Consider the following 21,622-nt stretch of genomic DNA (forward strand, 5'->3'; position numbering starts at 1 on the left):
CAGGGCAGAGTGACTACTGGCGGCTCCGTCGCTCACGGGCTGCTGGGCAGGCCAAAGCCGCAGCCTTTGGCGGGTCCGGGGGTGTCTGGTTGTAGGGTGGCGGCCTTGGCGGCGGGAGACACGTTGCTTGTGGGCGGAGAGAGTGTCTTGGGTGCGGGCGGGCCATCATGGTCACGCGGGTGGCATGGTTGTTGGTGTTCGGTGGAGCATGGAGGATGGATGTGAGTGCCGGAGTTCATTACTTGCCTGGCTCTTGCCTGGCCGATGGTGGCAATGTCGGCGAGTGTGGTTTCCTTCGTGAAGGCTCCGTTGCGGCTTCTCGTCCTTTTCATGTTGCTCTGGGTGAAAACTTGATCTTGGTGCCGTGCTCTTCTTGGAGGCACGGTCGAGGACCCCATGCTTTGTCCGTGCCCGGCTTCACTTCTTCACGGTGACTTGCGCTCCATGGATGTCTCCATCCACGTCAAGTAGTCTTAGTTAGCTTGGTTGTTGTTGAGGTGGTGTGTCGGTGTCCGACACCTTTGTATCTCATTTTGGGTGTGTGTTGTGTGTGGTGGCATGTGTTTGTATCGGCTTGCTCAGATGTTTGTGGCGTTGATTGCTTTATAAGGGGGAAACCCTTTTTTTCGTCTAAAAAGATTTACGGGAGCAGTCAGTCACCCCTCACCCGAACGGCGGCCTGGGGTGTCTCTCCGGAGCAGAGGAGGCGTGCGAGAAAAATGGCGGAGAGGCGGCGAGCCAGTGTTTCTGCCGGCGGCCGGTGACGCGGAGGTCATCCTCAGCCGTAGCCGGCGCCAGCGGCATCCTGTCCCTTAGCTCGGGTGGAGGCACTCACCGCGGCTTGATCTGTAAGTGTTCGATTTGGATCTGTAGCTAGCTAGCTAGGGTTCCTGATGCTTGTTCCTTATTAGGGGTAGTCTGATGCCGCGCAGTCCATGCTCCCACAAAAGGATAGCAGCGCACAGCGGCATAGTTCAGGCATTTAATTTTTAGCGTGATGTACTCATAGGCCATAGCACTCCCTGCTCAGGAGGAAGATTGGGTTGCTGGAGCAGAGGAGTCTGCATTATAATTTTTCTTACAGACATCCACTTGCTCTGCAAATTCTGAGTTCATTCTTCAGACCACGGGCATAGTAGGAGTAAAAGAAAAATAAAAACTCTGCAAAATCTAGGGCCATATAGGATTGTCAGGAGCATACGAATAGACCATCCTCTTAACTGAATGAAGGGCCATGGTAAAAGTTCTGTGAAATTCAGACACACCAAAATCTAGGACCATATAGCAGTCGGTTTCGTATTCCCAGCACCAGCAGAGGATCCAATTCATCATTGGAAACTGATGAAACCAGGTTACTGATGGTCCAAACTAAAGCAAGTACAACGAACATCAAATTTCCAACATCTCCAGTAACCTTCAGAAACTGAACCACACAAACGGTTGAAAGAAACAGGAACCAACCTGAATGTTCGGTGTGTACTACTTAGTTACACTCGACAAATATTCAGAAACAGGGTGCAAAAGGAATAAGTGCTCTACTTCTAACAGGGGAAACATAACTAAGTAGGACTACTTACAGAAGCTGAACACTTAACACAACTATCTAGATCCCCATTATCATCTCAGACAGCTCCTGATTAGCCTTATAAAAAAATCAGTATCACATTGTCAGACTTCTCTGTGCTAGACCCAAAAAATGACTCATCTACCAACTACCATATCACTTATCACTTGAATAGATTTATTCACCTCAAGAATATTACCTCCTAACTTCACCTCGGTTCTACTAATTATGCTAATAAGAGAGCACTGGAAGAATGTAAGACAATTTTTTTTGCGGGAATATAAGACAGTTATTAGCTTGTGTAAATTACCTCTATCCATCTGCTGATCCTCTCAAACTGCCACCCCTTCCACCTTGTTTTTAAAGACTTTGAATGTTGGTGATCAGACCATATTCTTGTTGTGCACTAGCAAAGCCGTCGTGGTTCACCGACAACGTTGTATTATATCAGTAGTAGCCAGCGCCACATTGATTTTTGCAACCACTGCCCTTGCCATCTCTAAAGAGAGTATATATACAACTTAACATACCCCAAGAATTAACCAAAGTGGAAATTTAGAAAATGAGATGCACATACAACACTTAATTACCTTGTGCATTAGCAAAAGCTTCATGATTCACTGGCAGCATCATATTATCAGTACTAGCTGGTGCCATAGGGATTTCCGCAGCAAGCTCACTTCCCATTTCAGAAATATCAACCGGTACTGCACAGTAAAGAATAAAAAATGCCATATGCCTATGTGAAGAGAGAGCTTATATATATGTAGCTCAAGTGCTCAACACACCCCAAGAAATAACTAAAGTAGGATAAGATGCACATACAAGCTTGCTTACATGACTCTTGGGCCTTCAAAATAACGTCCTATCGGTCTTGTGGGGCTCTCAAAGTTCTCTGCATTTTCTTCTTAATACAATAAAATTCTCCGCAAGTTCACTTTTCTGCATTTCACACAAATCTCCGCGGGCTCACCTCCTCGTAGTTTAAATGGTTATCATTTGTTTGGGGACAAACAACAGCTTGAACACCTTGGCCTCTTGGGTGCTTCTTTACTGCTTCTTTCCAGTCCTATTTTTTGGTCGCTTAATCCATAATGGAGAGCGGTCTCCTTAAGAAATGGCAAGGACTGGATCGTCATGCCGCTGAGATCCTTACATTGCAGCTGCAGTGACTAAATGCGTGACAGAGGCCCCCTTGTATTTCCAGCTTCTGCCATGATGAATAGGCGTTGCATGCTTGTGAGCACGCGTATGCGTTGGCCCATGTACCTTTTTCCCCATTTATTTTTTCTGCCGGGTTTTCATGCTGGTTTCTTTTTCTTCGTGTTTTTTTGTTTTCCCCTTTCTCCTTTCTAATTTCCTGGTTTTGTTTTTTCAATTGCTTTGGGAAATATGTGAATTTTCCTACAAAGTGTATGAACATAAATCAATCGCATGTGAACCCTTTTTGGAAACCACTAAACTTTTCTGTAAATTTAATTATTTTTAGTATACATACGATTTTTTTTAAATGTGAACATTTTTCCAAAGTACATAGGATAACATTTTTGTCTCAACACATGATAACATTGGACAACATTTTTTCAGGCGTATCACCATATTGTCGCAATATATACATGATTGTAGCCAAGCATGTTCATTTTATTCTATTTTTTTGTAAACATGAACATTTAGAAATATGAGACTAGTATTTTTTTAATATGAACCTGTTCATTGACGAATAGGACAATTTTATTTTTTTATTTCTCCCTATTTTTTCACTTTAAATGGGTTTTATATATGTTTTCTTTAAAATATTAAGTAAAAATAAACTTCAGAATACAAGCCTTTCAAATCTTCTTGGGCCGGCCTACATAAGAGCACTCACAGACAGAGCTAAATTCATGTGCTCCTTCAAAAAAAAAAATCATTTACATGTTGTTTTGGTAGGTGTGGTGTGAAAATATAACTGAGTACCAGTACATCCAAACGGTAACACTACCCTTTTCGAGTCAATGCAAAGTCGACCCACACCCCGCACGATACTGTCAATCACCGTCCTCTGCTTTGTAGACGAGGAGATATAAGCTTAACAATGCGCAGAGCAGGCACTAGGTTACGATGGAGTGTACTTCCCGATGCTTGCTTAAAATTTAAAATACTTGAACACCTACGGAACCATGCCAGTGGAGCCATCTTTGTCTTGTTAATGTATGGAGATTGAGGACTGTTGTAGTGCTTTAGTTAGTATATAGAGGTTAATTAACCACGACACAGTACTCTAAGCCGCATCTGAATCTATTCCCAAGGTCCCATCTCAGTCTTTGCCTGCTTAAAATATGTTGTTTAAATTTTGTCGTACTTGTTGTATTTTGGAGTCCATTCTGTTTTCAGTTTTTTGTCCGTATACACGTACTGTGTTACAATTAGTTACTTTCTAATATCCATTTCATCAATACTAAAAATGTTGCAAGATTGATCAAATTCTACACTTTTTAGAAACACCGAGAGCGACATAATCACTCACGTTGCATTTCTCACTTTTTGGTCCACCAACTCCTCAAGATATCCTCCGCTGCCACTATTGCTTTAGTTATTTCTCCTTCAAGCTCCCTTGTTTATGATCCTCCTCCACTCCTGATCTGTGGGCGCATGATTTTTTTTCTTCTTCTTGAAGATTGCGGTAAAAATGTTGTTTTGGTAAGTGTAGCATGTAAGACTTATGTGAGTCCATTAGTCCATCCAGTGTCTGCTTTGAGTGAATGCAAAGTTGAAGTAAACTAATGCACCGCCAGCTGCTTGGATCGATGGGAGATAAGCTTAACAATTCAAGCACCAGGTGGCTGGGCACCACATTGTGTTTCGTGATGCTTAAAAACCTATGGACACGCGCGGTAGCAGTGGAGAAGAAATACAGAGGCATCTTATGAAGGTACGTGAAGATTGACGATGCCGGCCGCATCCGATGCTATTTTTCTGCACTCCCAATGTGGCATCTCAGCCTTGTTTATTTGGCAAGCTGATCCAGCTTGAACATTTCATTTCTAGAGTGACAGGATTGGAAAATGCATTACGTAGCAAAGAGTGCAACAGATTTAACTGCCATGACTCATCATAGGGTAATTATGGTTGCACCTAATTTCAAAATATTCAAAAGTATAACCATGGATGGGAAACAGAGCCTTGATCCTATGGGCTTGCTATCAAGGATCCACAATCAATACTGGAAGCAGATTCTGTGTCGACACTTACTTGAGCCACGCAATGGAGGAAGACAGAAAAAAAAATGGAGATCGAGACGAGGAGACCGGAAAGGCTAGGATAAGAGAAATCATAGAGATGTTGGCCTTATTGGACTCCTCCCCTCTCCCCTCCTGCATCGGACCCGCAAGGCGATGGTACTCCAACAACCATCAAATTTCAAACATTTGTTGCAAACTTCAGAAATTGAACCACACAAACATTTAGAAACAGGGCACAAAAAGAATAAGTGGCCCACTGTTTCGAAAGCAATACAAAACATAGATTTGGGTCTACTTCTACCAGGGGAAACAACTAATTAGGTCTACTTACAGAAGCTAAGCACTTAACACAACTATATCTACATCCCCATTATCATCTCAGAGCAGCTCCTGAATAGCCCTATAACCAAAACTTTCTGTAGCACACTGTCAGACTTCTCCGCGCTAACAAAAAAAAAACACCGATCTACCAGCTTTGGTATCACTTGTCACTTGAATAGTTTATTCAGCTCAAGAATATTACCTCCTAACTACAACTCAGTTCCCCAGGACTCTGTCCCTCTGCCTCTCACATGCGCTAATCTGATGCAGGGTGGAAGAGGGATCACGAGCTAGCGGTGAGAAGAGGGGGCTGCAGGTTCCTGATTGATTGATGCTGCGAGAGTTCAAGGAGGAGGGGCAGATCGTACCTCTCCTCGAGCAGCAGGTACGATCTCCACCTATTGATGATGCGGAGGAGGCCAAGGAATCTCCTCAAGTGCCCAACAATGTCTTCTCCGATCCAGGTCCTTCTACCAGAAGAGGTGAGCCCGAGATCCTGCAAACTATGTTTTCCTTTCTAATCTGTAACACGATTTGGGCAACCATTTCCATGAAAACGAGGACACATCTTTTAACCTCTCCCCTTCTTGTATGGAGTCTTGACTTGATCTAAGGATGGTCAATTCTGTCTCTCGACCACGGCTGATGTCGCTCATTATTTTTTTTGCTGTAACATGCATTGTTTGTTAATCAATTCTACCTTTGTTTGTGTGTGTTTAGATGTTTCGATCCGAGGCACAGAGATTGGGTCCCCAATCAGTGCTTCACTGGGCGCCATGAGACCCCTTGTTGGGAAGCTGGATATGCTGCTGCAAGCTCCTCTTTTACAAGGATGCTCCAACTCCAAGAGGGTCAAGAAGCTCATGGAGGTGATGCGCCTCCTCAAAGATGACGTTGAAAAGATGGACTCCTACCTTGATCAATTATCAGAGGTGGACGACCCTCCCATGGCGGCCAATTGCTGGATGAATGAGGCGCGCAACCTGTCTTATGACATGGAGGATTATATTGACAGCTTAATATTTGCGCAGCCTGAGCATCCCTCCCTTGTTCCCAACAACATCAAGACAACCAGATCCGGCCTCAAATTCAGATTCTTCCTCAAATTCTTCAGTCATGCCAAGACTACCAAGACTCAGGTTGTTAGTATTGCGGAAACGCTATCAGAATTCAGGATGTATGTTCAGGAGGCGATTGAACGGCACCAGAGATACAGTCTCCATTCTTGCAGCACACTGAAGCGGTGGTTTGTGCCCGTTGGCCCTATGGTTCCAGTTTCAGTGCGGTATGATGAAGAAGCGGCACACATTGTAGTCGATGGTTGGATGAGTGAGTTTATCAACTCACTGGGGGAGGATCAAGAGCAGCAGTGGCAGCAGCAGCTCAAGGTGATAGCTATTCTTGGACCTTCAAGTCTCGGTAAAACTACACTTGCCAAACTGTTGTACAGTAGAATTGGGAAGCAATACCATTGTCGAGCTTTCATTCGGGTGTCCAAGAAACCCGATATGAAGAGGATTTTCCGTGACATTCTCTCGCAACTCCAGCATCCGGACCCCCCACAGGATTTTAAGGGGACTGACCTCATTGATAATATCAAGATATATCTACGAAACAAAAGGTACCACTGTTTTTCTTCATACAAAATGTCGCCATAAAACCATAATTAATATGCAACCTTAATTTTGGCATGCTGCAGGTATCTGATTATTATTGACGATCTATGGGAAACATCAGTATGGGATATTATTAGTCATGCTTTTCCCGAGGGTAGTCGAGGCAGTACAATAGTAACAACTACACAGATCGAAGACGTTGCAGTAGCATGTAGCTGTCATCAGTCAGGGCATGTCTTTGAAATGAAACCTCTGGATGATGATCACTCAAGAAAGCTATTTTTTAACAGACTCTTTGGCTCTGAAAGTGAGTGTCCTGATGAATTGAAACAAGTTTGTGATGAAATTGCTGAAATATGTGATGGTTTGCCGCTAGCCACAATCAGCATAGCTAGTCTTCTACTAAGCCAGCCTGCCATGTCAAATGATTTCTTCACATACATCCATCAGTCGTTAATCTCTTGTTTCTCTGCAGTGCCTACTTCTGAAAGAAGTAGACAAGCACTGAATCTGAGCTACAATAATCTTCCTCGTTATTTGAAGACATGCCTGCTCTACCTTAATATGTATCCAGAGGGCTACACATTCTTAAAGGGTGATTTGGTTAAGCAATGGGTGGCTGAAGGTCTGATTTATACAACAGAAGGGCAAGACATTGAGAAAGTTGCAGAAAGCTATTTATATCAGCTTATTGGTAGAAGCTTCATCCAGCCGATGTGTGTCAACTACTATAATGAGGTGTTGTCCTGTCAAGTGCATGACATGGTACATGATCTTATTGCGCACAAATCTGCAGAAGATAATTTCATGGTGGCAATAGACTACAGATGTCAAAAGAATGTGTCACTTTCTCATAAGGCCCGTCGACTCTCGCTCATATTTGGTGATGCGAGATATGCCAAGACACCAGCAAACATCCGAAAATCGCTAGTTCGGTCAGTTAGATTCTCTGGATTGCTTGAGTCTATGCCTTGTCTTACAGAGTTCAAGCTTGTTCGTGTCCTAAACCTTCAACTAAGTGGTCAAGGCCGCCGTGATAATGATATGGCAGACCTCACTGGGATTTCAGAAATGTTTCAGCTGGGATATTTGAAGATTGCAAGCGATGTCTGCATCAAACTGCCGGACCATGTACTACAGTGCCTGGGTACATTGGATATTACCGATGCAAGATTTGCTCCTGTTCCATGGGATGTGAATTTTCCACGCTTGCTGCACTTGCACCTTAGTCTTCCTGTCGAGAGAGATCTGCTGGATTGGATAGACAGAACAAGGCCCCCCAGTTTAATGAGCCTTGGCAAGCTAAACCACTTGCAGGAGCTTCATCTTACCTTTTCTTCACTGTCTACTTTCCAGCATGTGGCGAAAAACATGGAAGCTCTGGGTTCTTTAATCGGAGGTCATGGCAACCTGAAAACTATAGCAGTGGCTCAGGCCTCATCAGTTAAAAATACCGCGGCTTCGAAAACATACATTTCATGGGATTGCATGGAACCTCCCCCCCTTCTCCAGAGATTTGAATTCTCGCCGCACAGCAGCTGCATATTCTCACAGGTACCTTCATGGGTTGGAAAAGTTGGCAACCTATGCATTTTGAAGATTGCTGTGAAGGGACTGGCAGCACATTGTGCTGATATTCTCAGAGGATTGCCGGCCCTCGCTGCCCTGTCGCTGTACGTGGAGACGCCGCCTGATGACAAGATCATCTTTGACAAGGCCGGTTTCTCAGTTCTCAAGTACTTCAAGCTTACGTTCATGCGGGGTATAGCTTGGGTAAAATTTGAGGCGGATGCAATGCCTAGTCTCTGGAAGCTCAAGCTGGTTTTCGACGCCATCCCCCCACTGGACCAACAGTGGAAAACATATGCACATAGTACGGCATTAATCAACATTGATTATATGCCAGGCCTTAGAGAGATATTCACAAAATTTAGGGGTGCAGCTGCTGATCTGGAGTGTGTCTCGATGATTGGCGTAGTTAGCAATCATCCGAGCAACCCTATAATTGACATGCAATTAGCAGATTCTGGTTCCTATAGCAACAAAAGCACCGAGACAGAAATAACAACCAAATGAGGTGATTCAATCTGCTTGTAGCTACGAGTACCAGCACAGGTCGGTTTCAGGTGCTATAAGTAAAGAGCAGATAATCTGGTGGCGCAGAAATTGCTGTCCTGGCTTTCGCTTGCATTGAGTTTGTGAAGCATGTTGGGGAAATGTCTTGAATCCTCCTAGGCATATTGCCTGTTGTAACTTGATACACATCATCATCTGCATTTTGTTGTTCGTGTGAGTTGTTATGTTCTTGACAAACAGTCAGCTGATATTTATGCTTCTTATCTGTTTTTTCCAAAGAAAATTGGATCTTACGAACATCTTTATACAAGTCTAGTTAGTAGCAGACATGGTTCGCCAGAAGATAATGCAGGGGTACTAGCCAATTGAAAAAAAATTAGATAATGCAGGGGTACTAGCCAATTGAAAAAAAAATAGCATGCTATGATAAAATAGCATGGCCCTTAAAATATGCGATTAACATGCTATAGTGTGCTATTAGCGAGACATTCTACACTAATTAATTTAGCAAGAATAGTTTAGAATGTTATAGTGTGCTATTAGCGGCACTGCACGGTTTAAGATTGTGGAAACGAAACCACACTTAGAAGTTGGCCTGGCAATGATAGATTGGTGAATGGGGAAGGAAAACCTGAACTATCCAAGAAAGGAGTAAATTGCACAAAACCACCACTCTGAAGGCTAGGTTTGCGAAAAACACTATAATATTATTTTTTCTAGAAAACACAACGTCTACGGTAATCTTTTTGCAAAAAACACTGATCGCGGCTTTGCCTCGGTTAAATGCGTTTATGACAGACGGGGCCCGCCAGTCAGGCTTACGTGGCACCACTTAACCTCTCAGATATAACGGCGACGTTTGATAACGTTATCCTCATGTGGGGTCTATGGGGGTCCACCTGTCATCCAAAGAAAAAAAGAAAAAAAATCTGCCTCCTACTCTTGTTATCCTCACGACCCCGCACGAGGGCCTGGTGCAAGAGACGCATCGCGGCGCCGCCGCCCAACCTGCGAATGCCACCGGCCGGCGACCGCAGCAGCAGCTCCAACTCGGGCAGGAATCCCGCACCAGGACAGCGGCCGTGCTGCTCGGCTTCACCTGCGCGTTCCTCATCACCGGTCGCGCCTCGCCCCCGCTGCAACTCACAGAAGCTGCTCGACCCCAATGTTGAAGAGAGGAGTGTGACGCTGACAAGCGGGTCCCATGTCTAGCAATCAATTTAATGTAACGGTGTGAGAAATTTGTGCCACGTCAGCCTGACTGGCGGGCCCCGTCTGTCATAAACGCACTTAACTGAGCCCGATCCACTAATCAGTGTTTTTTGCAAAAAGATTACCGTAGATGTGGTGTTTTTTGCAAAAAAAAAAATGTATTATAGTGTTTTTCACAAACCTAGCCTTCAAAATGATGGTTTTATGCAATTTACTCCCAAGAAAGATAGCGAGAGAGAAAGTCGTCAAGCAAGCCTGTCTGACCAGGCTAATTTGTCATTCTGACCGCTACTCCGTGAGAGAAGGTGGGTGCAAACTCACCCCCTTTCTTTGATCCAGTGTTCCATTCTATTCCCTTCCAGAAGTAAGGTGTGGGTCCGCTTACTAATGATCGCTGGAACGGGGATATGGGAGAGACCAACTACTAGAGATCAACGAGGCGGCCGGCACATGTGCTGAAGCCACCGACGGTAAGGAAAAGTAGACCATGGGAGGCCGTCGCCACTTGGGTCCCATGAAGGACACCACCACCGCGTCGCCGTGTCACACAGCCGGTGACTTGCCCAGTTCTCGTCGCTCTGAAACTGAAGAACTGTGAGATAGTATTTTGTGCTGCGTGATACTACCTGCAGCGTTTTCTTCTCTTTTATATATATATGTTTGTTATAGCAACAGATTCTTCCTAGTTCTACCAGCCACGGCCGCGCCATCCCACGGCCACTCGCACGCTGCCTTAACGCCGCCATGTCCGGCATGATCTCGTGCCATCCCACGAGAGCGAACACTGCGGCACTAGCTACTACGTACATGCAGAAAGCAAAGACTACGCGCATGTACGAGAACAGACTCCCGGTGCATGCTTATTCTGACGAAACTGAATAAATCGGCACCTATAGCTTAACTGAAGAAGGATGCAGCAGGATTCAGTGTCCCACACGCTAGCTGCGTAGATAGGACTGTACCCGCAAATTCGTAGGGCGCGGGCATGCACCTGCGGAAACGTCTTCAGCAGTTGATCTGCGTCGTGATCCGAACACAAGTTGGCAGCGAAATTGGTTCAAATATTCATGAATATTGTTATTCTGTAGAGATACTTCGCTTCCGAGCTGTTATATATGTTTTTCTACCTGTTCATATGCCACCCGGAGCTGTTCAACCGTCTTCAATTTTCATGTGCATGAACATTTTTTGAACTCGTGAACTTTTTTAAAATTTACAAACGTTTTTTAATCCCGTGGAATGTTTTTTGAACTCGTGAACCATTTCGAGTTCGCAAACGATTTTTCAAATCCGCGGAACACGCGGACTTTTTCCAAGTTTTTGATTTTTTTTCCTCTCAAATTCATGAATTTTTCAAAATTGGTGAAATTTATTAAAACTCATGAGCTTTTTTAAAAAGGTGCAAGTCTTACGAACTACAAGAGCGCTAAACTAAAGCAGAAACCAAAAGGCAGGCAACAGCCGCCCCCCCCCCCCCCCCCCCCCCCCCCCCCACCCAGGGCAGTTAGCAAAGCTACGGCCGATCAGTATAGCCAAGTTATTACAGTCATCCATAGTCTCGAACTAAGCGACGGACCAAGCTACGCAAAAGAGAAAAGGCTAAAACATGCAGAGAACCAAGAAGCAACTCAGTCCAGTCGACCTCCAGGGAAGATTTCTTCATCATTCCAGCCGGAACACGTTGAATCTCCACCCTTGAGACGCTGCGTAGACTTCACTTGCTACCCGCTCTAGCAGTCTTGCCCCCAGCTCCAGCATCTTTTTTTGCTGCTCCCTTATCTGCAAAATAGACCAATCCACCATCCAGTGTGTCATTGCTTTGATTATAGACATAGGATCAGAGATTCATTTGTTCTAAAAAATCACCCCATTTCTAGCTTTCCATAAAGCCCAACAAGTAGCAGAAATTCCCACTAGAACAAGTTTTTTATCCTCTTTCCCAAAAGAATTCAACCAAGATCCCAAACACTCGTGCATTGACACATGTGTCCGCCTCAAGCCAAAGGTGCATTTGATTAGGCTCCAAATCAAAGAAGCAGCTGAACAAGTAAAAAACAAGTGATCCGCAGATTCATCTTTTCCACAGAATACACAATTTTTCCCCTTTCCATCGTCTCTTCAACAAAGAATCTCTAGGGAGTATGCTTTTTTAATGGTGGACGTGTTCATGGATATCGCCGATGACCCCACCCTCGAGGTCCAGTACGGCCGTATTGGTGTGAAGGCCTTCACGCAGGACCTCATCGCCGGGGGCACCGAGAGCTCCGCCGTCACCGTGGAATGGGCCATGTCAGAGCTCATGAGGAGGCCCGCCGCCTTCGATGCAGCCACCGAGGAGCTCGACCGCGTTGTTGGTCGTGACCGCTGGGTGTCTGAGAAGGACATGCCAAACCTGCCCTACATTGAGGCAATCGTGAAAGAATCCATGCGCATGCACCCCATCGTGCCGCTCCTCATCCCGCGCATGGCCCGAGAGGACGCCACCATTGATGGCTACGACGTCCCCAAGGGTGCGCGTGTGCTCATCAATGTGTGGGCCATCGGCCGGGACCCGGAGCTGTGGGACGCACCGGAGGAGTTCATGCCGGAGAGGTTCCTGGGGAGCAAGATGGGTGTGATAGGGCAGGATCTCGAGCTGCTGTCGTTTGGGTCCGGTAGACGGATGTGCCCCGGCTACAACCTCGGGCTGAAGGTGGTGCACTTGAGCTTGGCGAACCTGCTGCACGGGTTCACCTGGAGGCTGCCGGAGGGGGTGAGGAAAGAGGATCTGAGCATGGAGGAGGTGTTTGGGCTGTCCACCGGCCGCAAATACCCGCTGCACGGGTTCAACTGAAACCAACAGCAAGTAGCAACAAGTTACCAACCCATTAGTTTTGACTGTTGACGGAAAACGCATCAAAATGTAGCTGAAATCCTAGTTCAGTGACCACCGTGCAAGTTCATGCACCAAAAAGTGTAATGAACTCCTCCTAAAAACGAATTCAGAAACATGAGAAACCTGAAACCCCTGGGCTAGCTACAGAACAGAGCACCTACGGATCAAGCCGACATGACTGCAACTCTGCCTGCTGACACAGGACGCCGGCGCCAGCGCGGCTGGCAGCCTCCGAGGCGTGCCACCGCCGGCGGAATCATTCGCCTCTCCCGCAGCATTTGTGGTCTCTGCACTTTCGACTCCTCTGCTCCGGGCACGAACTGGAAGGAAGGCTGAAGCAGAGAACCCCCTAGCCAGCCTATGCAATTGGCACCAATCGCGGCGCAGATCGAACGGACACGCAGGTGACTCTGCTCTCTCTTACATTAGTAGTATGTCTTAGGAAACAAACAACTGCAAGCATACTAGTAATATGTACTAGTATTTGCCAGTGAGCTGTGTGTCTATGTAGTACGTACTTCATTCAGAGTAGGTGCACAAGAGAGGGCAAAGACTGAATTTGATGTCCCAAAGTAACTGAACTTGAACTTGAACTTGGTAAAATTTGGTTTGGATTAATTCGCGTATCGACATCTGGATTCGCCTTCTGTTGTTATTGTTTTTTATAGCACTTGGTAAGTGTAGCAGCCATGTCTGTCTGTCTGTCTGTCTGTCCCTTGTTCAACCTGCTCACACTGCAGCAGCGAAAGCACAACAACGGACAGTTGTGTTTATCTCTGACTAGCGAGGACTCGATCGACCCGTTTCTAAGCACCTGTAGCAGGAGTAGAGCCCATCATCCGAAATTCCGAATGATACCAACAGCAAGTAGCAACAAAGTTACCAACCCATTAGTTTTGACGGAAAATGTATCAAAACCCCCGATTTTAACTGGTGCGGTGGGCGTCCAGGGCCGTAGACCCCCGTATTTTTCTCATGTTTTGCTTCATCAAGAACAGGTGAGTTAAAACATGGCATATTTTCAGAGTATGTGACACTGAACTTCTTGTTCTTCCTGCTCAAAAACATGCTGACAAAGATCACCAGAGTACCATGAGAAGCATCAAAGCTTCAAGTGTACACCAAAACTACAACAAAACAGCTAGCAGGTAGCAGCAACTCAAAGAGCCTTCAGATGTTTCTTCGTGCAGTTGCAGGCACTTTCTCTCGAGCTCGCTCATTTCTTCCCTTTTTATACCACCAGGACGTGCTCCAAGGAACTTCAGACTTTTCAGAATGAGGCCCATGCAGACGACTCTGCACCAGCAGCATAAGCGAACCGCGACGACAGCCCGGGAGGAGCACGAGCCGAGCCGCCTTGCTCAATGATTCCGTACTGCACCAGTAGCCGCGTGATCAGCACGCCGGCGACGTACGACAGACCCGATGAGCTCACGGCGATCATCAGGTAGTACATGAGGGTCTTGAAGTAGGTCCTGGTGTGGACGTGTGCCTTTCCGAGCGCCAGCAGAGCGATGCAGGCGAGCGAAGCACCAGCGACCGCCATCATCTTGTTCTCCCGGTCGTTGCTCTCGCGGAACGACAACCCGTAGAGGACCGGCGGGAGCAGCCCGAACACCATGTATGAGAGCAGGGCCATGACCATGTGGAGCCGGGCTTTCGACCGCTTCCCGAGCTGCAGCCAGTAGTGGCCGACCTGCTCGTCGTTCCCGTCCACGTCTCGGATGTCTCTCAGATCAGCGATCTGTTATTATCGTCGAGCAAATCAAGGACATGTTAGCATTTCGATGAAGCTCGGTGTGTCAAGTCTTTTTCTGTAGTGATCAGTAAGAACAGAGTGAAATTCAGCCAGAGAGAGAGAACTTGTTACATTGTGGAAAATGAGAGGAAGGCCTCCAATAAGGTTGGCTATTCCCAGGATGAATATGTCCACTGCAGGCAAGAGAAGAACATAATTTCATTTGATGAAACAATGTAACATATCAGTGTAAAAATAGTGTCATTAATTAATACAAGCAAGCATGTGGTAGCAAGAGGATAGTAACTGACATGTTTTGGCGCCGCTTGACGCTGCTGCCGAAACAACGGAGAGGCTGGTGACTGACTCCACTAAGCCTCCATACACTATCGCTTTCAGTATATCCCAATCATCCCTCTGTTGCTGTCTAGGAGCAACCTGATTCACACCTCCCAAGACTGGCACCACAACATGATCTGGGTTTGCTGGTTGAGGATTCGACGAAGTTGGTATATCGCCCCTCGGGGTGAAACCTGGTACAGGGGGAAACAACTTGGCGGTCAGATACAAAAGAGAGGCAGCAAGTTTCGCAGAGTTGGTTGCTCTCAGAGATTTGTTTGTTCAGTACGTAACGTTACGATGATAGGCAGTGTGGAATAATTACAAATCTAAAAGGAAAATACCCCACACCTTGTGTGACATTTGTCGCAATGGGGCTATCGAACTTGAAGTCTGGTGTGTGAATTGCATAGCTGGGAAATGAGCTATTCTCTGAAGTTCCGTGAGTATCTGAGGAAATGAAGTTACTACTGTCAGGCTGCACCTCTGAATAAACAGTACATAGCTCATGCACGCATGCTGATCACTTAATCAGACATACCTTTGTAGCTAATTTGGGGGTGAGTTGGATCCATGATAGCTCCACCAGAAGGCATTTTACCGGTCACCACTTCGGATACGTCTTGCTTGAAATATTCTGCATGTGATGTTTCTATTGTCTGTTACTCTAGTCCAATACTTTGGCATACTGATCCTAAATAAAATATGATGCAGTAGTTAAAGTATGGGTAAGTTATGTGTATAGCTTTCTGATCTCTTACCTGGTTGCTATACTCTATGAAACTATATACTAGCAATTTTTTGGCATATTTAGTGTTTCAACAAAATTTCAGAATTTGCAAGTACAGATGTCAAACGAATGTGGTGCCTTCGCCATTATTTCAAAAAAAAACTGTTGTTTTATGGTCTTGCTAACTGATGATCACTAAGTTGCAAATATAAATATGATTCCCGGTAGTACCTGTAGAGGATGATGTTTGAGGTGATGCGCTAGGTGCTCCTGTTGTGCTTTTAGAAGATGTGGTATTCTTTTCTGATGTGACTGTAGTTGTAGTCTCGTTGTCTTCAACTGTAGTGGTGGTTTTCTGATGTTGGGAAGATGAGTCAACTGTCAACTGCTGTGTGCCATGACTATGCTGAACATGTGATTCGTTGGTTTCAGTTGTCGTTGTGGTTACACCACCGGGAGTCGCCATACCAGGTAACGATGGAGTCCTTGGTGAATCTGCAATATGTTCAACGTTCAACTCACGTTAAGCATCAATTGCAAGCTCATCAACGGAGATGCATAATATTTTTCAACACACGTTACATACCTGCAGGATCAGCTTGGTTCTCCGAAGGTGATTCGACTGTCGGATGCTCTGGTTTTACAACTGTGCCTTGACTATGATAAACATGTGATGTGCTAGATTGAGATTCAGTTACTGTGGTTGTGTTCCCGGGCAGCAGTGGCACCGTCATTGGATCTGCAATATGTTGAATTGTTCAGCTGATGAAGTGGAATATCTATGCATATTTCTTCCTTTAAGTTGGTCTGCAGAACATAGGTACTCCCTCCGTTCCAAAATAGATGACCCAACTTTGTACTAATTTTGTATTAAGGTTAGTATAAAGTTGAGTCATCTATTTTGGAACGGAGGGAGTAGGTTACAAGCATACCAGCAGGATGAGGTTGGTATGGGCTATCTCCTGTCTGGAAACAAGACAGAAGCCAGCTTGTGCAATTTTCAGAGCGAGGAGGCGTGTCCTCTGATGCAGGAGGAGGCAGAACATCAGGTTGTCCGTCCACACCTCTCCTCCCAAATATGCGGAATATGTTGAAACTGCATCCTGGTGACAAGAACAATATAAAGTTAAGGCAGTCCCATTTGCAACAAAATATTAAAGCAATAAAACTGAATTAGGAATGTTACTGATACCTGTTGGAATGAAGAAGGAGAAGCATGACAAACATCTGAATACGTCCGGTGATTCTTCCTCAACCCTATCAGGCAAAGTAACAGGAGGCACCTGTCCTTCAATATACGGTCTCTTTGACGGTTCATCGGTGGGTGTTGTTCTTACTGTCCTTTTCCTCTTCTTCAGGATGACCCTCCGGGTTATGCACGAGGTGCAGTTGGGACAGAACAGTTCATAAGTTTCTTGCTGATCCAAAATCTTCTCGAGGTCGTACTCTTCGACCTTCGGTTGAGCCTCGGTGACATGTCCGTCCTTGTCAACTTCAGTTGGATAAATTTCAGTCTTGTTGATTTCAAACATGTATTCCATCTTAGGTTCACCGTCGTTGGGGACCTGATGTGAACCATTCGAGTGCGATCCATTTTCTAACTTGCCGTTGCTTGGACCATGATTAATTTCACCATTGCCATTTTCATGTGCTTCAAGCCCTTTGCGTTTTGGAGTCAAAGTCCCATTTGAGTCTTCCTTTTCAGCACCAGATCGCATCGTTCCCGTGACCAGATATCTGGCACTTACTTCAGTAATGATATCTGGGACTGGAAAAAGCAAAAAAGAGCGATATCAGTACTGACTCCAACGCTGTGAAGCAACTTTATTTATTTATTTTTTGCAGCAAGAACTTTGAAAAATATGACAAGAAGCGCAAAGAAACCAAGCCAGACTGGCAAGTTTGCTAGGTAAACTGAAGCTAATAACTGCTGTCCTAATTTTTTCTTATCGCCATATTGTTTGGCCTTGATACTGACCTCTGTTCAGCGAACCGTAAAACGGTTCTTTGTGAACTAACGATTTGGGATTCCATTCGATCTGGTGGCGATAGCCCTGATGGTTCAGGATACCATCTTCGCAAGGACTAGCCAAGCGGTACGTCCAATCGCAGTGCCGGCACTTCCATAGCCCTTCAGTGAAGCAATAGAAAGCTAATTTTACTATACAAATTAAGAGAGAACTGGTGTCCAAGTCTAATGGAAGAAAGCAGAGGCTTCTAGTTCACAACTCAATGATGACTGGTAACTTGTAAGAAAAACTTTTGCCTCAAGGAGTCACTGTCATAATCCACGCTGGGAGGGTATACCTATCATTGTTTTTTTTAGCGGTCAGCAAAATGTTTCCTAGGTAGTTTTGAGTGGGAGAGGGCTAGTTTAGATGATAGTGATCTGTAAGTCACCCAATCAAAGCAAGGGTGGGCAGGCAGGGGATGTTGGTACCAATCACCATCAGTGCCCTACCCACCATGTGATCCTTAGCAAGTTAGCATGTGTTTCCCATGTCAGGTATTATGTCCTTTTTTCTTCTGATTTCTAAAGAACAAGAAAATCTCCAGAGTACCGAAGGCAATATAATCACTGCATCTGATCCCCAGGTAAAACCAAGGGAACAGAAACAACAGCAGTAAATTTTGCACATTTTTCATCCAGAGTACTAGAAACAAGACAAGATAACAAATTAGTTTTCCCAGCACACATGGGTTATTTTTAAAGAAGATTCCAGAAATGGACAGAAGAGAAGTTGCAAGTAGGGCCTGAAATGCAACAGGAGTTCTCTCCTGCAGAGAATAATTCAGAAAACGATCGTTTCTGAAGAAACAGTATGGAATTCTATTCGATTTTGGCGGCGAAACAATATGAAAATGATCTACGGTACCATCTCCACACGGAATACCCAAGCGGTACATCCAATCGCAGTGCTGACACTTCCAGAATCCTTCAGTAAACGAATACAGAGCTAGTTTTACTTCCACAAGGAGAGAAACTGGGTTTTTAATCAAAGAAAACAGAACTCTCTAGTTCCTAACTCAAGTACTCAACTATGTGCCGACTAAAGTCATAGTCATATCTAGCACTGAATGCTACACATTGGGGTTGTGGTCAGGAGCAATGTGCTCCCATTTAATTTGACTGCGAGGGGTCTGTAGTTGCATCCTGTAGCCAAATCAAACCAAGATTTTTCAGGGGGTGTTGCCATCCATCATTATCTGTGCCCTACCCTCCTTTGATCCTTACAGTACATACCATCTGCTACTGGTGTCCTTTTTCTCTTGTTTGATTCTTCTAGTTCTAGAACACTGAAGGAAGGCAATGATATAGCCTCTGCATCCCAGGCAGAACTGAGGGGACAGACAGAAACAGTAGGGGTGAAGTCCCCACTTTTTCTTAAAAAAAATGCCCCCACATATTTCACTAAAAGACTATTGCTTGCTTGCCAGAAATGGACAGAAAAAGTTGGAAGCAGAGCATATAATGCAACAGGATGATTTTTCAGTTTATCCTCTGAAAAATAATGATGCAGATTGCAGCCCCCATCCAGCAAGGAAGGGGAACAGCCTCCATCTATCTATCAATCAATCAATCAATCAGAATTATAGTTCATCCTTATCTTGCTCTTCCTCCCATGAGGAAAAATTAACTAAGCAGAGGACCAGTTCACCCACCCCGAACAGGGACAGTGGAGCTGCCTTGAAGGAAGGGGATGAGAGAGAGCAGATGGAGAAGCAGAGCAGAGCAGAGCTCTCACCTTTGGCTGGATCGAAGACGATGCTCTTGTGCCGCTGCTGCTGCTCCTCGACCTTGACCTCCTCCTCCTCCACCACCGCTTCTTCTTCTCCCCCGCCATTGGCGTGGTCCTCCTCGTCTCCGCCACTGGCGTCGTCTTCTTCTTCCTCGTCTCCGCCACTGGCGTGGTGGTTGCCGTCGCCATTGCTGCTGCCGTGGGCGTGGTCCAGCCTCCTCCTGATCTCCCTGGTCAGCAGCTCCTCCACCGCATCAGCGCCGCCGCCGCCGTTTTGCTCCTCCATGATCTCCACTTCCTCCTTGAACTGGTCCCACGGCTGCTGCGCGCCGGCCTCCGCCACCACCTCCATGGCCCCCTTCCTCCCCCGCAGCTAGGCTAGGCAAGAGCCAAGAAAGCTCCTCTGTTTCTTGGTCTTCTTACTCCCCTGCCTGCCTCTCACTCTGCCCCGCCCCCAAAGAATGGGGATGGGATTTTGTAGTACCGGCGTTGGCAGAGCCTCAATCTCTAGACAGCAGCGACCATGTCTGGGGGTGTGGCCGTGTGGGGAAGAAGCTGCTTGTGCTTCTTATCGCCATTAAATTAATGCGGGTGAAGAGATCGATCGACGGCGTCGCCGTCAGAGCTGGAGATGGCCGCGGGCGAGGAGAGCGCCTTTGACTTTGGGTTTGGGATCCTCCGTCGTTTATCATGTGATGTGACTCAGTACATTGCTGCTGATGAGATGATAACACAAGCGCATTGATTGGGAACTACCTACAGCATGGCCCACCTGTCGGCCTACAGGTGAAGATCATGACAGGCAGGATAATGCTAGAGTACAGTGGTGCTAAAGTTTTCTTGATGAATGCAAGGGCAGCCAGTAACCACCAACCACTTGGGTTTGGTGTGTTCTCACTAGTATTTGATTTTGTTCCTTGTCATTCATGGCCGCAATGAGGATAACATAGATTTTCCTAGAGCCCATCTATCACGATTTTCTTTCCCTCTTGCAAGGCGATTAGGGCAAAGCCTTCCTCGCTTCGATCTTCGCCCGCGAGACCGTGGATTTGCCTCCACTCTGGCCGCCGCTCCGGCGGACAAGGGTGGAGAGGAAAAAATCTTGATGTGTCGGCCCTAGCTAGCAGATATGTTAAGGTTTTAGTCCTCGCAGGCGCAGCGTTCGGATGGATGTCGGTGCTTCTTCGAGTCGGTCTTCTAGGCTCTGATCTTCTTACGTTCTTCTGTCAGGGCGGATTAGACGGAGCTCCGGCATAGGTTCTTGGCAGCACCTCGAGGCGTCAAGGTTAGAGTTTCTTGTCGTGCATACGCAACAACGAGTTTTGGTGTCAGGCTCTTTAGATCGATTTAAGGGTTCAATGACGACGACTGTTGCTCTGGGGCACTTATGCACGAAGACTTCTCAGCTGTCATCAACAAGGTCGGGTCGGCTCCGGTATGGGGGTGGTTCCACGAGGTTTTTTTTAATAAACATCCTTAAGTAAGGCAAGGCCACTCCAATAGATGCTTATCATAAGCTTTTTTTTTCTCCTATCTTTTTTATCAGAGGTTGAATCGATCATCGGAAGAAGAATTAGGCCAAAAATTAGGATACATTCTGGGAAATGAAACTTCCATTAAAGACAAGCAAATGAAACGCTTTCATAAAAATCCTCGTAGAATCAAGAATGAAGTTTTCATTTTGTATATGCCAGATCATGAATTAGTAATTGCATGCGATCTCCGAAAAGTTTAGTGAACTGAGCAATGTTCGAATTCTAACATACCATTATTATCCGCATAAGAAATAAAAATCTTGGTGAATCAAGCGACGTGCCATTTTTGTTCTTTTTCACGCTGATCTGATATGCTTTTAGCTTTAAATAAATGCGGCGCTTTGGCGGCTTGTACTGGCAGCGGCAGTGGTCGCTCAATGGTCCAGGGACCTCGATATTACTTTCATTATGTCTGGGGTGCTTTGTATTTCTAGTGTACTTTTATGATTAGCGTCGTGATTAAAAAGTGCATATTTTCTCACAAAAAGAGGAAAAATATACATTTCTACTTTTTATATATTTTCTTTCTTTCTCAAACTACGCGTGTCTATGTTCCTCGCTGTCTCGTAGTCTGAACATAGCTGAAGATATGGTTGAGAAAATTTTGACATTGTCATCTGAACAAATGTAGGCCCATGCTGGCCACAGCTTCAGA

General features: G+C 45.6%; 3 protein-coding genes across 8 annotated transcripts; 2 read left to right on the forward strand and 1 right to left on the reverse strand.

Annotated features, from left to right (window-relative positions):
- The first annotated feature begins 596 nt into the window (after positions 1–596).
- On the forward strand, positions 597–9,076 carry LOC123164698 (disease resistance protein RGA5). Of its 4 annotated transcripts, none has more exons than XM_044582248.1 (5): positions 597–848; positions 4,290–4,475; positions 5,377–5,588; positions 5,827–6,727; positions 6,806–9,076. In XM_044582248.1, the coding sequence occupies exons 3-5, from the start codon at positions 5,438–5,440 to the stop codon at positions 8,796–8,798; spliced, it is 3,045 nt and encodes a 1,014-aa protein (XP_044438183.1). In that variant the 5' UTR covers positions 597–848; positions 4,290–4,475; positions 5,377–5,437; the 3' UTR covers positions 8,799–9,076. The 4 variants fall into 4 exon arrangements, with proteins under 4 accessions (XP_044438183.1, XP_044438182.1, XP_044438180.1 ...); XM_044582247.1 differs by having other exon boundaries at positions 4,339–4,475; XM_044582245.1 differs by lacking the exon at positions 4,290–4,475 and having other exon boundaries at positions 598–848.
- Positions 9,077–12,162: 3,086 nt separating this feature from the next.
- On the forward strand, positions 12,163–12,843 carry LOC123170623 (trimethyltridecatetraene synthase). Its single transcript, XM_044588455.1, has one exon. It carries the CDS (start codon positions 12,163–12,165, stop codon positions 12,841–12,843), a length of 681 nt encoding a protein of 226 aa, XP_044444390.1.
- Positions 12,844–13,888: 1,045 nt separating this feature from the next.
- Positions 13,889–20,114, reverse strand: LOC123165319 (membrane protein of ER body 2). 3 transcript variants are annotated; one of them, XM_044582945.1, is made up of 11 exons: positions 19,439–20,113; positions 17,671–17,823; positions 16,885–17,460; positions 16,625–16,795; positions 16,279–16,431; positions 15,924–16,187; positions 15,504–15,599; positions 15,314–15,412; positions 14,935–15,156; positions 14,756–14,817; positions 13,889–14,629 (listed from the first exon to the last, which is right to left on the reverse strand). In XM_044582945.1, the coding sequence occupies exons 1-11, from the start codon at positions 19,782–19,784 to the stop codon at positions 14,156–14,158; spliced, it is 2,616 nt and encodes an 871-aa protein (XP_044438880.1). In that variant the 5' UTR covers positions 19,785–20,113; the 3' UTR covers positions 13,889–14,155. The 3 variants fall into 3 exon arrangements, with proteins under 3 accessions (XP_044438880.1, XP_044438881.1, XP_044438882.1); XM_044582946.1 differs by lacking the exon at positions 15,314–15,412 and having other exon boundaries at positions 19,439–20,114; XM_044582947.1 differs by lacking the exon at positions 17,671–17,823 and having other exon boundaries at positions 19,439–20,111.
- Between the last annotated feature and the right edge of the window lie 1,508 nt (positions 20,115–21,622).

The sequence above is a fragment of the Triticum aestivum genome, chromosome 7D (genome assembly GCF_018294505.1).
Source record: "Triticum aestivum cultivar Chinese Spring chromosome 7D, IWGSC CS RefSeq v2.1, whole genome shotgun sequence".
NCBI lineage: Eukaryota > Viridiplantae > Streptophyta > Magnoliopsida > Poales > Poaceae > Triticum > Triticum aestivum.

Coding starts and splice junctions, on each gene's coding strand:
- LOC123164698 (XM_044582248.1), top strand. CDS start 5,438: ATGCTGCGAGAGTTCAAGGAGGAGGGGCAGATCGTACCTCTCCTCGAG. Junction 5,589..5,826: donor AGGTCCTTCTACCAGAAGAG/GTGAGCCCGAGA, acceptor GTGTGTGTTTAG/ATGTTTCGATCCGAGGCACA. Junction 6,728..6,805: donor ATATATCTACGAAACAAAAG/GTACCACTGTTT, acceptor GGCATGCTGCAG/GTATCTGATTATTATTGACG.
- LOC123165319 (XM_044582945.1), bottom strand. CDS start 19,784: ATGGAGGTGGTGGCGGAGGCCGGCGCGCAGCAGCCGTGGGACCAGTTC. Junction 17,824..19,438: donor CGTCTTCGATCCAGCCAAAG/GTGAGAGCTCTG, acceptor GCTTCACTGAAG/GGCTATGGAAGTGCCGGCAC. Junction 16,188..16,278: donor GAACCAAGCTGATCCTGCAG/GTATGTAACGTG, acceptor AACATATTGCAG/ATTCACCAAGGACTCCATCG.
- LOC123170623 (XM_044588455.1), top strand. CDS start 12,163: ATGGTGGACGTGTTCATGGATATCGCCGATGACCCCACCCTCGAGGTC.